This window comes from Verruconis gallopava (assembly GCF_000836295.1).
Source record: "Verruconis gallopava strain CBS 43764 unplaced genomic scaffold supercont1.21, whole genome shotgun sequence".
NCBI lineage: Eukaryota > Fungi > Ascomycota > Dothideomycetes > Venturiales > Sympoventuriaceae > Verruconis > Verruconis gallopava.
This window is the reverse complement of record NW_015622157.1, coordinates 230,164-243,551: the sequence shown is the minus strand read 5'-3', so window position 1 is coordinate 243,551 and position 13,388 is coordinate 230,164. Positions and strand designations below refer to the sequence as shown.

The window sequence follows — 13,388 nt, the reverse complement described above, 5'->3', positions numbered from 1 at the left end:
CGCCCGAAAGCGGGTGGCAACTAGCCGCCTCCACCTTCTCTTGTGCACGTGTGAACCACGGTAGTGTAAGTCTTCGATCGTAAAGGAAACGCTGAGCTCGATCGAAACCAAACATTTGGCAAAGCCGCACGAATACAGCTAGGGGAGAGAAAATAGGATCAATAATGGCTGCTCCTGCGCGCAGACTACGTATGTACTTTCGTTGGGCGAGTCGAGAGCGGCAACGTCGACTAACATGTGTTCAGTAAATCCGGCACTCTTGTACGCACTTTAGGGGATGGCACAGCGTTTCCAATTTCATTAGAGGGCTAACCGTTTCGTGAAGCATCTGCGACCTGCAGGAGAAGTTCCGACCTGCCATTCATGAGTATGGACGGGTGATCGCCACCACGCAAAAGATGCTCAAAGCATGTACGTCGAGCGAGTGAGCGCGTCGGGATAGGCCCGAATCGTGTCCTGACCTCTTCCAGCCAAGATCTTGAACATCCCCATCGTGGCGACGACCCAGCAGCGTGCGAAGTTGGGCGAGACATGCGCAGAGCTCAAGCTCGATGCTCCGGATGGCTACAAGACGTTGATCCACAGCGACAAGTCACTCTTTAGCATGTGGACGCCTGAAGTGCAAAACGCGGTGCGCTCTTCGCTGCTGTCGGGATCGCAGACTAAGATCTCTGCCATTATTGTTGGCATTGAGTCCCATATCTGCGTTACCCAGACCACTTTAGATCTATTAGCCGCAGGCCACAAGGTGTACGTGTTGGCCGATGCAGTGAGCAGCTGCAACAAAGAAGAAGTACCTATCGCGCTTGCAAGGTTACGTGCAGAGGGTGCGGTCGTGACGAGCAGTGAAAGTTTTTTGTACGAGTGCATGGGCGATGCGGGCATCGCAGAATTCAGAGACATTTCTAGGCTCGTCAAAGAGAGCAAGGACGACACAAAGAGCAGCTTGGAGGCGCTGTGTAAGTTATGAGTGACGAATGTATATAAATAGCTGAAAGCTCATCACGACATTATACAGGTGCGCGCATCTAGGGTATGAAGTTGGTGAATTGGCATTTCGAAGATTTATAGACGTCCATTTCTACAAGTGGACATTTATCTGATGTAGTAATGATCTGAATGTGAACTCATGGAGGTGCCAGTGCGTCGCCAACGTCGATTCCAAATATCCGCTCGGATTTACGTTGAGGTCGTGGTTTTTCAAAATATCCGAGACTGAAATCGAACATGGAGAAGACGTTTGTGTCTTTAATTGTTTTAGGTGACGCCCACTCGGTGCCAGGAGGAACTATGCCTTCCAGAAGGCTCGATTCCGCTATGAGAGAACTCATTCTTGCGATAGAATAAGGATTGTAAGGAAGCACTCGGCGCGTATCTGCGATTACAGATGACACAGCCATGAGGAAGAAGATAGCCCCGAGAAGTCCCTCGATAATTCGTGTTGAGATGCTGTCCTGCACAAGACGACCGTTAATTGGAAAAAACAGGGCGGAGCTCGCAACTGTGAGAATTGGAGCAATCAGTGCTGCTGCCGCCGAAAAAACTACTCCCCAATGTCGATTCTGAATAGCTTTGAAGACAGCTACTGGGGCCATGTGCGCGAGGTAGTTGACTTCAATTGATCTCGCAGCTGGAACATGCCCCCGCTTCAGCATTTGGAAAGGCTGTATAAGTCGAGTAGCATGATCTACCATGCCGACGAACATCATTACGACGACCGAAATGAATCCGGGAAGCACCTGCCATAAGTAACGCGTTCGATTCGAATCTGCCATATTCACCAGTCCAGTATTGGTTTGCGATCGCTGGTGCAGAAGCTCCACAGCAACAAGAGCGCCCAAAATAAATGCCAAAATACTGAGACGGGTCAGATCGTGAATTGGTGACCACCACTTTTCGGGTGCAATGGCCCGGGGAACTTTATTCAAAAAGGAGCCAGAAGCTGCATCCTCTTTGGAGGCTAGAGATAGTCTAAAAAAGGTATCACTGCCTTTCTTCCCAATGCTTGTCTGGTAGCGATGTTGGTAGACTTCCTCCTCCAGCCTCTCTGGTGATGCTAAAGAGAGACCACGCATGACACGGACATACGCAGTACTATTCGATAGAATGGCTGAGAGTCCGGCAATAGTGGAAGTATCATTTGGTGTAGCTGGAGCAGGTCGCAAGAAAGTCATTGAAGCGACGAGAAGAAGCGACGATCCTATCAGGGTTTCCATAATTCGAAGAGGTATCGGTTGGATAATCAGCTTTCCATCTTGTAAGGAGAGGACTGCAGTAGAAATGATGATAGTGAGCTTGTTGAGGAAACCAACGGCAATCGATACCGCGACACCGGGGTGTCCTGAACTCAAGGATTGAGTGAACGAAATTATGTTCAAAGGTGTAATGTAATTTAAAAGAATGGAATGTGAAGCAGACGCAGGGGCAGTAGCCATGGTCCGCCATGGCATTAATTGCTTTGTGCGATATTCAACTTGACTCCAAACGGATGCCAATATAATGAAAAGTAATGGTGGAGGGTAAGTCCATATGAAACGAGCGGTCTCTGTCCACTTTCGTATTCCGTCCGGCCGTCGAGATAGTAGCGACAAAATCTCCAATGCTGAAATAGAGGAGGAAAGAAAAGCAACAACTGCCAGCAGTGTGATGAATCGTAGCGGCCATGGTGACCAGAGGCGTCCAACGTGGTCTATTGCACACTCTTGAGGTTCATCGTATTGGATTGCGAGGAGCTCATTCGAGAGTGTGGATCTCTGATATGGAAGTCGACTTCTTGAACGGGGCAATCTTTGATCTGAGGAGGAGCCCCTAGACTGCGCTGTTGGAGGTGGGACTGACAATCGTGGCCCCAAGTGCAGCGCGTATGAGTTGGGATGTGCAAGATCGAGTGGTTCTGTGACTGTTAAGGATATGTTTGCCCCATGCTCCGAAATTCTCAGCACATGTGAATATCGCTGCGTAGATGACAAGCTTGATCCGGCGCTCAGTCTAGTTGTAGAACTGTTCAACGTCTTTGCATCATCCGACACCAGCTGCGATATTCGAGTCGATTGGTGCATTACTGGAGAGGCATCTCGACGCCGTTCAGCCATAGCATCTATGAAAGATAAGTACAAAAACTACTGTGAATGTCCCCTCCAGATCATTAGAATGGATGATTGAAGAAAGTCGCCATCAAGGAAATTAGAGGAATGAGACTGTTTAGAAAGTTGGAAGGAAGCACTGCTAGGAAAGCAGAGCAACCTTGGCAATGCAAGAGTAATAAGAACAGAACACAGATAGGTTTCTGGCTACGTTGAAAGCTCGCAGCGGTAATAGATGTGTCTCAAGCATGCCCGGAGCAGACTTTGGGTCCAGTTGGTGTGCCATGATCAACATACTCAGTTGAACTGATTGAGGCGTCTATTTGCTTACAGCCACGAACCGGGTGCCAAAATTGTACGTACTACTTGCTCAACGAACTGAGCTCGGAGCACGTTCGGATCTTGTGACATCGCACAAAGTTTCGTAAGCCGCAACAAGCTACACGGAAGTGTGTTGTGAGACGATCCAGAATACGAGACGACAGGTCGCGAACGCCATCGAAGATTCAGGTAGAGCAACAGATCGCGCTTAACCATCTTTGGACGAATCACATCGGGTTTTGGCACGAACGGCAACGCGAGCAGCGTCTCGCTCAGTCCGTGTCGCAGTAAAAGTCGCATGTCCTGGCTTGTTTTCTGTCCTTTACCGTCGGAGACTGATGGCTTGACATCTGAACTTTCTCAAAAGAGACATCGGAGATTCTTCCGCGTGCCGTTTTGGGACCCGACTTGCCGTACCATTAAGACGGCCCAACGATTGACTTCGACAAATGGCGTGATAGGAAAAGTTGCGATACACACTGTAGTTGATTCCTTCCTGTATGTGACTCTATGAGGAAGACGGCTGAAAACACGATATGATTTAGTCCTACAAAGGAGCGAAGATAACGACGTTCTGGAAACGCAGTACCATATTGGTGAGACAAGGCCGTCTGGATTTGCGCATCGTGACCACACCGGAACTTGCGGGCCGATCTTGCGCTGTTTGAAACTCTATACGTATTCACAAGTCATCGTGATGGTGCCAGAACAGTCTTACGCCAAATTCGCAGAACGAAGGCCACAACAACATGTTCCTGACGACTTCTCATGGACACGATCGGCCATCTGTGGATTTGACATACATCGGCGTTGTTCCTTGTCAACGCTTCTCAAGTTGTCTGAAGTCCACATTGATCTGCGACAAAGATAATGGAGCTGTTCATATGCAGTCCTAAGTTGACCGAAGCATAATGAACATAGTTGACGTCATTCCAAACCTTATCCCAACGAGAGACCCGTTCCTTTGGAGACTGAAGCAAGGAGATAGATTTTCAAAACACGAATATCTTCCTCTCGCAATTGGCTTCGTTAAGTTGTTCAACGCCTCGATTCGCTAGTATAGCTATCAAGATCGAGGGGATTCGGAAGAGATTCACTCCGTCGTGCAAACTGGGGCCATGAAATGGGAGCAAACAGCTCATGAGCGAGAAGTAGCTATCTGCAGAAGTAACTTGTCCTAGTGCCGTGGAAGATGTTGAGTGGGGCATGATCAGACCCAGTTATAAGTCTCTCAGCTATGTTTAGCTTCGGGATCTAATGTTCAACCGATCGCTAAATGCTGAAACACTACAAGTAGCATGTACTATGTCCCCACCACTCCCTTCTCGATGTAACTTGCTCGTGATAATACTTACTCTACATCGCCATGAATAACAAACATATGAAAGCGAACGAAGAATCGTCTAGGAGCATGAGGCAATTCTCTTTCCGATGGACGAGACTGATCAAATTAGAGCATTTTACCAAAAAGAGAACCACGAGAAAGATAGGTCCCTCGCTTAGCATCTTGCATCTGTGTGTATCATGCCAAAAGCGAATGAATTCCGTATGTCTGAGCGTGGCTAGTTATCACTTGTATTCGTCTTATTTCTAGAATTTCGTAGGTTTTCTACAATCATTTTTATCGTCTACAATCAGTTGGATGATCTAAAGTCAAAAACAACGTTAGGTATAGCTGTATCGTCCTCCGCGGGTGTAGAGTCGTAACGTAAGTATGTGGACTTGGCTGACATCAAGGGTCGCACTTCGTTGTCTCCTCTCATAGGCTACGCATGAGGCTTCCCTAACAAAATCTTGCTCCTTTACGAAATACACTGTTGCACGAGACATGCACACTGTAAGGCAAAAGGTGTCATGGACATGAGAACAGATGATCTTCATTGCACGACTGAAGCGACATTAATACAGCTTCGCATCTTCGATGTGCGACTCCTGATGCATGCTCCGTCATGAATGCTCCTTGATAACAAGCGTCGAACCATCGAGTATTTTACCATGTATTCGACTGTTTGACCCACCCATGTGAAGCGACATCATCAAGCTCGATACACGACAGAGCCTGGCTTCAAGATCTTCTCGACTTAACAGAGTTGCCTGTTGCTGGTGCACTGCCGATACTGGCAGACATAGTTCTAAAATGCCCAGAACACTAATGGACGAAACAACTCTTGGTACTAGACTCTCAAAATTGCCTACGCATAAATTTTATATAAAAACTCTGGATTTCGATGCTCTTTTTCCCTTAACGTGAAGTGTGCAGCATGTCAGCCTTCGAATCAGTCAGTCCCGAGCGCGAATGACGTCGCACCGAATCGGGGTACACCGAAGTTACTTCCCCTCTTTCGATCTGGTGATAGATTGTTAGACGATAACTTGAATCCAGACTCAATTGACACGATTTAAAAAAAATTGCTCGAGATCAGAAGCCTTTTATCAGAGTCTACACTCTTTTATTTCACACGCTCTTCAGGATTTAGTGGATGGTCCTGAATACCACCTATGCCTCGGGTACCCGAACTGAGGGGCACGCCAATTGCTGAATGGAGAAGAGCCTCTTAACAAGGCTCCTAATAATGGACTCGGCTAGTCATGTCATATATAGTACTCTGAATTCCCTTGAATTCTATCGGAGCTAGTCCAGTTCACTCAAGAAAAAAAAATTTCAATTGGCCAGTAACGATGCCTTGGTTGTCTCAAGAACATGTTGACCTACCGTGTCAGGACGCAGTGTCATTTGCACTTGACAACTGCGACTATGATCCAGACAAGCCAATCTATTATGACGTGCATGACACCTCTCGGAGCATATCATGGAGGCAGGCGAATGTAATGGTCCGTAAACTCGTTGCCGGATTCCGAAAGGCAGGTCTGAAGAAGGGCGACTGCTTCAGCATTACCAGTTTTAACGAGATCATGTTCAGCATGCTATTTCTCGGCGGCGTCGGCGCGGGTGGTATCTTCAGCGGTATGAACCCAGCGTACGGCCCCTTCGAAGTCAGGCATCACATTAAGACGGCTGATGTCTCGTTCTTTCTTTGCGAGCCGGAGGTCCTGGATTCTCTTGTCAAGGTCTTAGACGAGGACGGTATCGGGCGTGACAAACTTTTCGTTTTCAATACGAAACCGGAACAGAAGGTCCCACCAGGATTTAGAAGCTGGACCTGGTTGCTTGAGCAAGGAAGCGAAGAATGGGAGCGCATCACCGATCCCGAAACTCTCAAAAACCTCGAACTGAGTCGTTTGACAACAAGTGGAACAACAGGGCCTCCCAAATTTGCTATGCAAACTCATTGGAACGGAACCTCCTACCATACATTGGTGAGCAAAGGCCGCGAGGTACCTTGGGAGCCAAAAACGTTGAGCGTGTTGCCATCATTCCACGTCTCAACGGTTCCAGCAGTCCACGTTTCTCCGTTGAGAAGTGGCAACACGATATATATAATGCGTCGTTTCGATCTCGAGGGCTACATGGCAGCCATCGAGAAGTTCAAGATCACGGACCTGGGAATGGCGCCTCCGCTGGTCATCGCCATTATCATGTCACCTCTCAACAAAAAGTACTCTCTGAGGAGCGTTAGGCGGATTGGATGTGGCGCGGCGCCACTTGATGCGGAGAGCCAGAACCGATTGCAAGCGCTCTGCGCCGAAGATTGTGTTTTCACCCAAGTCTGGGGCATGACGGAGACGACTTCGGCACTGAGTATTTTCAGGTGGCCGGAACAAGACTGGACAGGCTCCGTGGGCAACATTTTCTTAGAAGGAACGGACGTGAAATTGGTGGATGATGACAACAACGACATCACTGCTTACGACACGAGAGGTGAAATCTGTGTCCGAGGCCCTACAATTATCAAAGGCTACTATAAGAACGAGAAAGCCACCAAGGAAAGCTGGGACGAAGAGGGATATTTCCACACTGGCGATATCCTGTACTGCGATGGAAAAACGAAGAAGTGGTATGTGGTAGACCGCAAGAAGGTGCGTCGGATAATTTCATTTGATCTCCAGCCTGCCTTGTATTCGCATATGTTGACCGGCCTGCACAGGAACTTATCAAAGTTCGAGGATTCCAAGTGGCGCCGCCAGAGTTGGAAGGGCTCCTGCTCGCTCATCCAGAGATCGCAGACTGCGCGGTGATTGGCGTTCCAGGGCCAGGAAAGGGAGAGGAACTCCCGCGAGCGTTTGTAGTGAGACAGCCGGGCTCGACGCTTACGGAAGACGACGTTAAGAAGATCATCTCAGACCAGCTGGCGAGCTATAAACGGTTGACTGGTGGGGTTAGGTTTGTAGCTGAAATACCCAAAAGCCCGAACGGCAAGATCTTGAAAAGAATCCTGAGAGAGCAAGTCGCTGCAGAGAACAAAGCGAAGGCAGCGAAGCTGTGATTTCAGGTCTCTTCAAGCGGCATTGGAAGGAGTATTTGCAAATTGGACTTTGCGGGATGAGTCTAGTTCTAGATGGTTTGAAAGAATTCGCCTGGTTGATAATCATCTTCGAATCGTACACTGCCAAAGTGTTGCAAGCACTCCTGCTACAGCGCGAGGGCATGAATCGAACAATGATCGTTCTACGTTGAGAGATGCGCCGTTGCCGTGGTTAGTTACTCCTGCGCAATTGGTGGGCAAGACAGAGCCCGAAGCAGAATATCATATCACGAGGCGTAGAAGTGAGAACGCCGCGGTATCCATAGTAAGTAATCAGCCTCTAGCTCTCCGCTTCAGGTATGGCAACGACCAACTACCCACCTCGGTACACCTTCGTCCAATCAGACGTCATTCGGTCCGAATCAGCTTGCGTTGCTCCTCTACCCGACGATGTACGTAGCATTATGCAAGCTGCTTAGCTTCAAATACGGTCGTTCCCCCCGTCGAAGAAGCAAAGCTAGCGTCTACATTCCGTCTTTTTTCCAATTGGATCCGAGAGCCTCTTCGCTCAGGACTGCCCATCATGCCTCTGGATAGATACGAGTATCTGAGCGACGTGTGGCGGGATGGCATCTTTGGTATATACACCCATCGCTTTGTTGGCGCTAGGTTCTGGAACTGGCGGGCTGACTGTGGGCCAATTCAGACAACAAAGTCGTCTTCTGTACAGGAGGCGCAGGCACGATATGCTCCGCACAAGTACGCGCAATGGTTCACCTAGGCGCAAACGCGTGTATCCTCGGGCGCAATGCGAAGAAGACAGAGGACATGGCGAGGGACATTGAGACGGCTCGCAAGGGCTCCAAGGTTTTGGGCATTGGCAACCTCGACGTCCGCAAGTTTGAGGACCTGGAAGCTGCGGCTGCCAGGTGTGTAAAGGAGCTGGGAAGCATCGACTTCGTAATTGCCGGCGCTGCCGGTAACTTCCTTGCCTCGATCGACGCGCTGAGCGCGAATGCGTTCAAGACGGTGATTGACATTGACTTGCTCGGAAGCTTCAACACGGCAAAGGCAACGCTGCCATACTTGATAGAGTCCGCGAAGAAGCACAAGGTTGACGGAAAGACGAGGCCCTCGTCCGGCACGGGCGGCAGAATCATCTTCGTCTCAGCGACGATGCACTACACCGGCACACCGCTTCAAGCAGCGCCTTCCGCAGCGAAAGCGGGCGTTGACCAGCTCGCGTACTCGATCTGCATAGAGCACGGTCCTTTTGGCGTAACTTCAAACGTGATTTCTCCCGGTCCCATTGCAAACACAGAGGGCATGCTCCGGCTGTCCACGAAGGAGGGCCAATCTTCGGGCAGATATAGTCACATCCCCAGCGGTCGCTTGGGTTATGTCAAAGAAATCGCGGATGCCACGGTGTACCTGTGTAAGTGAAGAGCCTTTCCTGCACAGATTGATGAGATCACGACCTAATTTCTTCTCGCAGTCTCAGATACGGGCAACTACGTCAACGGAGAGATTCTAGTTGTCGATGGAGGCTCGTGGCACAACCACTTGCAGCCGGGCGTGGGCAGTTTCAAGTACCCGGACTTCCTCCTCAGCGGACAGGCAGTCACCGGTGTCAAGGGCATGAAGAAGCCGAAGCTTTGACGTACATAAAAGCACCTTTGGTAGATAGCATTCGTTGGCGGGCGCGGCGTTTTTTGAGGCGAGCCAAGTGAAAACACCTAATCAAGTTCAATATGCGCATTTTGAATTCAATTGACCGTGAACCAAGCTCTGTCAGCGGCATTTCACTGAACCACAGTCCCCATCGCTCCTTGAATTTTGAGGAGGAAAAGGCCTGTGTCTCAAGACGTACCAATGAACTGGACCAAGTACGGCATCGGAAGAGCGGGCTGCAGCGCGAATGGTCTGTCAGGCCACCAAGCCGTGCGTAGAAGGGCAACCAGCGCCGGGCCTAGAAGCCTTTTGGATCGAGAAGCATCGCACGGCGGGAAGCTAAAAGGTTGATCGGCTCCATGGAAACAGCAGACTAAACGTACCCTCACTCCCGCCGCAGCCAACCCCAGCGCCACCGCGTCGAAAATTTCCCATTCGAGAGCAAGGGGTAAAGGGACCCAGTTTATCCCCGCATCGCTGTGGACGACTCTGCCGGTTATTCTAGCATACGCACCTCGACACGTCCATGTCATGCTCTTCGCATCCTGCTCCGTGTCTCCGCTCTTTGGTGCGAAAATGGCGCCAGCCGCCTTGGAAACAAAAACCCAAGTGATCCCCCGGAGGGATCTTGACAGCGTAGCGTTTTCGAAAGCTTTTTCTGCAAAGACAATTGCCTTTTCGTTTTTGAACTCTCGTCTTGACGTCGTTCAGCCGTCTTTGTGTTCTTTGACGGCTTCCCCTCCACCCCCTCTGTGCTGCCTGCCCATCATCTCCCGTTGCCAAAACATCCCCTTCTATTTTTCTTTCCCTTCGTGTTTACCTCGTTTCTACGATTAGAAGGATCAGCATGGCGGGGGACAAACCGTGGCCACAGGTGCCTATTGGGAACAAGGACCACACCCAGGCATTCGTGGTTATCATAGGTGCTGGTATATCAGGTCTATGCACCGCCATCGACCTGATCACGAAGAACAAGTGCAAGAACTTCATCATTCTTGAAAAAAGCGGTGGCCTGGGGGGCACTTGGCGGGATAATAAATACCCAGGGTGCTGCTGTGACGGTGAGCCATACCAAATGGAAACAGCTTCCCTGGCCCTCCTCCCAACACCCCGCAAAAAAAGAGCAAAAAAAAAGAACCTAGATTGCTGATCAAAGAGCCAAATCCGCAGTGTGGTCGCACCTGTACAGCTACTCGTTCGAGCAGAACCCGGACTGGACGCGAGAGTACCCCGGCCAAGAGGAGATTCTGGTGATTTTAAGCAGATCTGCCGAGCTGGGACGAAGCTGACGGGGAGAGCAGGAATACCTCGTGGGCGTGGCCCAGAAATACGAGCTGTACCGCTACGTGCGATTCAACACAGCGGTCGAGTCGGCCGTGTGGGACGATGCGGCCAAGAAGTGGAAGACGAAGGTGCAAGTGCAGGGCAACAAGGACGCCGAGTTCTGCCCGTCGTACACCATCACGTCGGACTTCCTCGTCTCCGCTGTCGGCCAGCTCAACGTGCCGCAGATGCCGTCCATCCCAGGCCTGGACGAATTCAAGGGCAAGCTCATGCATAGCGCCCGGTGGGATTGGTCATACGACCTGCAGGGCAAGGCCGTCGCCATCATCGGCAACGGAGCGACCGCAGCGCAGATCATTCCAGAGATCGCCCCTGTGGTCGGCAGCCTGACCGTGTACCAGCGCACGCCCAACTGGATTGTGCCGCGCGGCGATATGCCGATCCCAGCGTGGAAGCGCAGCCTGTACCGGTGGGTGCCGTACGTGCGCCAGCGCAAGCGCGCCGACTTTATGGACTTTCGCGAATGGACGTACGGCTTCGTCCAGGGCGGCTCGACCGCCACATCCGCAATGTTCAGGGACATGAGCGACCAGCTGATGAAGACGCAGCTGCCGAATCGAGAGGACCTGTGGAAGAAGTTGCGGCCAGAGTACGACATCGGCTGCAAACGCATCATTATCTCGGACGACTATTTCCCCGTCTTCAACAGGGACAACGTGAGGCTCGAGACGCGGCACATCGACAGGATCACCGAAGATGGTATCGTCGCCGGCGGCGAGGAGCAGAAGTATGACCTCATCATTTGCGCCACTGGCTTCAAGACCGTCGAGTTCATGTACCCGATCGACGTCCGGGGCACCGGCGGCCGCGCCATCGGCGACATCTGGAAGGAGGGAGGTGAAGCTTTGTACGGCGTCACCGTCGAGTCACTTCCCAACTTCGGCATGTTGTATGGTCCGAACACAAATCTCGGCCACAACAGCATCATCCTCATGATCGAGGCCCAGAGCCGCTACATTAACGCGTTGATTGCGAAAGTCTTGGAGGCACGACTGAGCGGAGGCCAACTCGTTATCCAGCCGAATCACCAGAGGATGGTGGAGTACAACAATAAGCTGCAAGAAGAGCTCGCCAACACGAGTTTCGCCGACCCGCGATGTGGCAGTTGGTACAAGCGCAAAGATAATGGCAAAATCACACAAAACTGGAGTTCTACAGTTATTCACTATCAAACAGTAAGATATACATATCGCGATTGCAAGACGATGGCTGATAAATATGTAGATACTAAGCAAGGTCGACTGGTCCGACTATGACGTCTCAGGTACAGGAGCGGAGAAGTTAAAGGCAGACGGAGCTGTGACCAAATTGGGACGGGTTGTTGAAGAATCTTTGATAAGCTACAAAGCCATGGGTCTGACCTTGGCCAGTCTTGCAGCAGTTGGCACGGCATTCGCTTTCCGCGGGATGAGGTTGCGATAACAGATCCTGGGCTTACATCTGTACATAAGATAACGGTGTTGATTTCACACGACTTTGATCATCTTATTTCCAGCCTGTAATATCGAAGTTAGCAATCAATGCTCTTGTGAATATAAGTTGTCACACGTCAAGCATGTTTTTGTCGTTCAGTTATAAGCCCGGTCATGGGCACTCTCATCAAAGCCATGAGGCTATGTCGACCGTCGTGAGAAAATAAATAAATCATCATTTTGGAAAAGAGTGTATGGCGAACGGTAAAAAAGGCGAACTTACTTGGACTTAATCTAAGACTGGTGATCACTAAAAGGCTCACCTTAAACCTTTGATGAAATGTTAGCTGTATACTCTAAAACATCTACACAGTCGCCTAGCATTTTAGCAGACACAGTTCAGAAGAATAAAACTTTTCTCGTCTTCGTTGCGAGCAACTTGGACATATGCTTGTCATTGAGTTTTTGTGTATCATCATACGAGGATGCCGCCGATCGGAATGTCACATACGAGCTTTTTTAAACGGTGGAATACTGTTCAGTCGCAGCCACCAAGGTCCAAATCACGCTTACAACATCAAGGGGCAGTTTGGACTCGCACCTTGACTCACTGTCAGCAAAATGTCAGAAAAGGATACACAAAGAGAACCGTGAATTGATCAAGAGCATCTTCAGTAATGCATGAATGGAAATTGAAAGGAGTTTCGTCATCGGGAATCCCGAATCAGACTCGTCATCTAAAGCGTTCATCAGGAAGGCGAAGGGGTTAGAACAGAAGAAGGCGTTATTGAAGGCCAGTTTCTTACCTTTCCCAAGAGTCAATTCACATGGAAAGCTACAGGCATTCCCCAGACTACGCCTCCAAGTCAGCCGACAGGTTCACACATGATCTCCACTGACAAGAACCACGAGAACGTATAGATCAGTGGGCACGGTTTTCTAGGCCGGCCGCAGAAAAGCATGTCGTCTCATGTCTGTTATGTCGGAGCCCAGTGCTGTGCTTCATCAGGTGTACGCATCGTTGGATCTTCCCCGTCTCGCATACGAGCGAAACGCAGCGAGATAGAAATAAAGAATCGAAAAGAGGGAGTCGTCACACATACAATCCTAGAATGACCTCAGTCAGCAACCCATGTGTCATTCAACAAGTGGGTAATCTGGATCTAGAAGAAGAAACTCGACTCTTGCAAGAG

At 50.1% G+C, this 13,388-nt stretch overlaps 6 protein-coding genes across 8 annotated transcripts; 4 read left to right on the top strand and 2 right to left on the bottom strand.

Moving 5' to 3' along the window:
• The first annotated feature begins 6 nt into the window (after positions 1-6).
• On the top strand, positions 7-1,195 carry PV09_06247. 3 transcript variants are annotated; one of them, XM_016359852.1, is made up of 5 exons: positions 7-189; positions 246-261; positions 326-411; positions 471-959; positions 1,019-1,195. In XM_016359852.1, the coding sequence occupies exons 1-5, from the start codon at positions 165-167 to the stop codon at positions 1,030-1,032; spliced, it is 630 nt and encodes a 209-aa protein (XP_016212300.1). In that variant the 5' UTR covers positions 7-164; the 3' UTR covers positions 1,033-1,195. The 3 variants fall into 3 exon arrangements, with proteins under 3 accessions (XP_016212300.1, XP_016212301.1, XP_016212302.1); XM_016359853.1 differs by having other exon boundaries at positions 471-1,195; XM_016359854.1 differs by having other exon boundaries at positions 246-411; positions 471-1,195.
• On the bottom strand, positions 1,090-3,141 carry PV09_06246 (uncharacterized protein). Its single transcript, XM_016359851.1, has one exon. It carries the CDS (start codon positions 3,090-3,092, stop codon positions 1,128-1,130), a length of 1,965 nt encoding a protein of 654 aa, XP_016212299.1. The 5' UTR covers positions 3,093-3,141; the 3' UTR covers positions 1,090-1,127.
• A 2,635-nt stretch (positions 3,142-5,776) lies between these two features.
• On the top strand, positions 5,777-7,933 carry PV09_06245 (uncharacterized protein). The gene is made up of 2 exons (XM_016359850.1): positions 5,777-7,382; positions 7,451-7,933. The coding sequence occupies exons 1-2, from the start codon at positions 6,084-6,086 to the stop codon at positions 7,787-7,789; spliced, it is 1,638 nt and encodes a 545-aa protein (XP_016212298.1). The 5' UTR covers positions 5,777-6,083; the 3' UTR covers positions 7,790-7,933.
• A 205-nt stretch (positions 7,934-8,138) lies between these two features.
• Positions 8,139-9,565, top strand: PV09_06244 (uncharacterized protein). Its single transcript, XM_016359849.1, has 3 exons — positions 8,139-8,406; positions 8,475-9,203; positions 9,264-9,565. Exons 1-3 carry the CDS (start codon positions 8,352-8,354, stop codon positions 9,425-9,427), a joined length of 948 nt encoding a protein of 315 aa, XP_016212297.1. The 5' UTR covers positions 8,139-8,351; the 3' UTR covers positions 9,428-9,565.
• On the bottom strand, positions 9,523-10,571 carry PV09_06243 (uncharacterized protein). The gene has a single exon (XM_016359848.1). The coding sequence runs from the start codon at positions 9,970-9,972 to the stop codon at positions 9,628-9,630; it is 345 nt and encodes a 114-aa protein (XP_016212296.1). The 5' UTR covers positions 9,973-10,571; the 3' UTR covers positions 9,523-9,627.
• Positions 10,287-12,205, top strand: PV09_06242 (uncharacterized protein; the record flags this gene model as incomplete). Its single annotated transcript, XM_016359847.1, has 4 exons — positions 10,287-10,500; positions 10,610-10,689; positions 10,741-11,958; positions 12,008-12,205. The coding sequence occupies 4 exons, from the start codon at positions 10,287-10,289 to the stop codon at positions 12,203-12,205; spliced, it is 1,710 nt and encodes a 569-aa protein (XP_016212295.1).
• Positions 12,206-13,388: the final 1,183 nt, after the last annotated feature.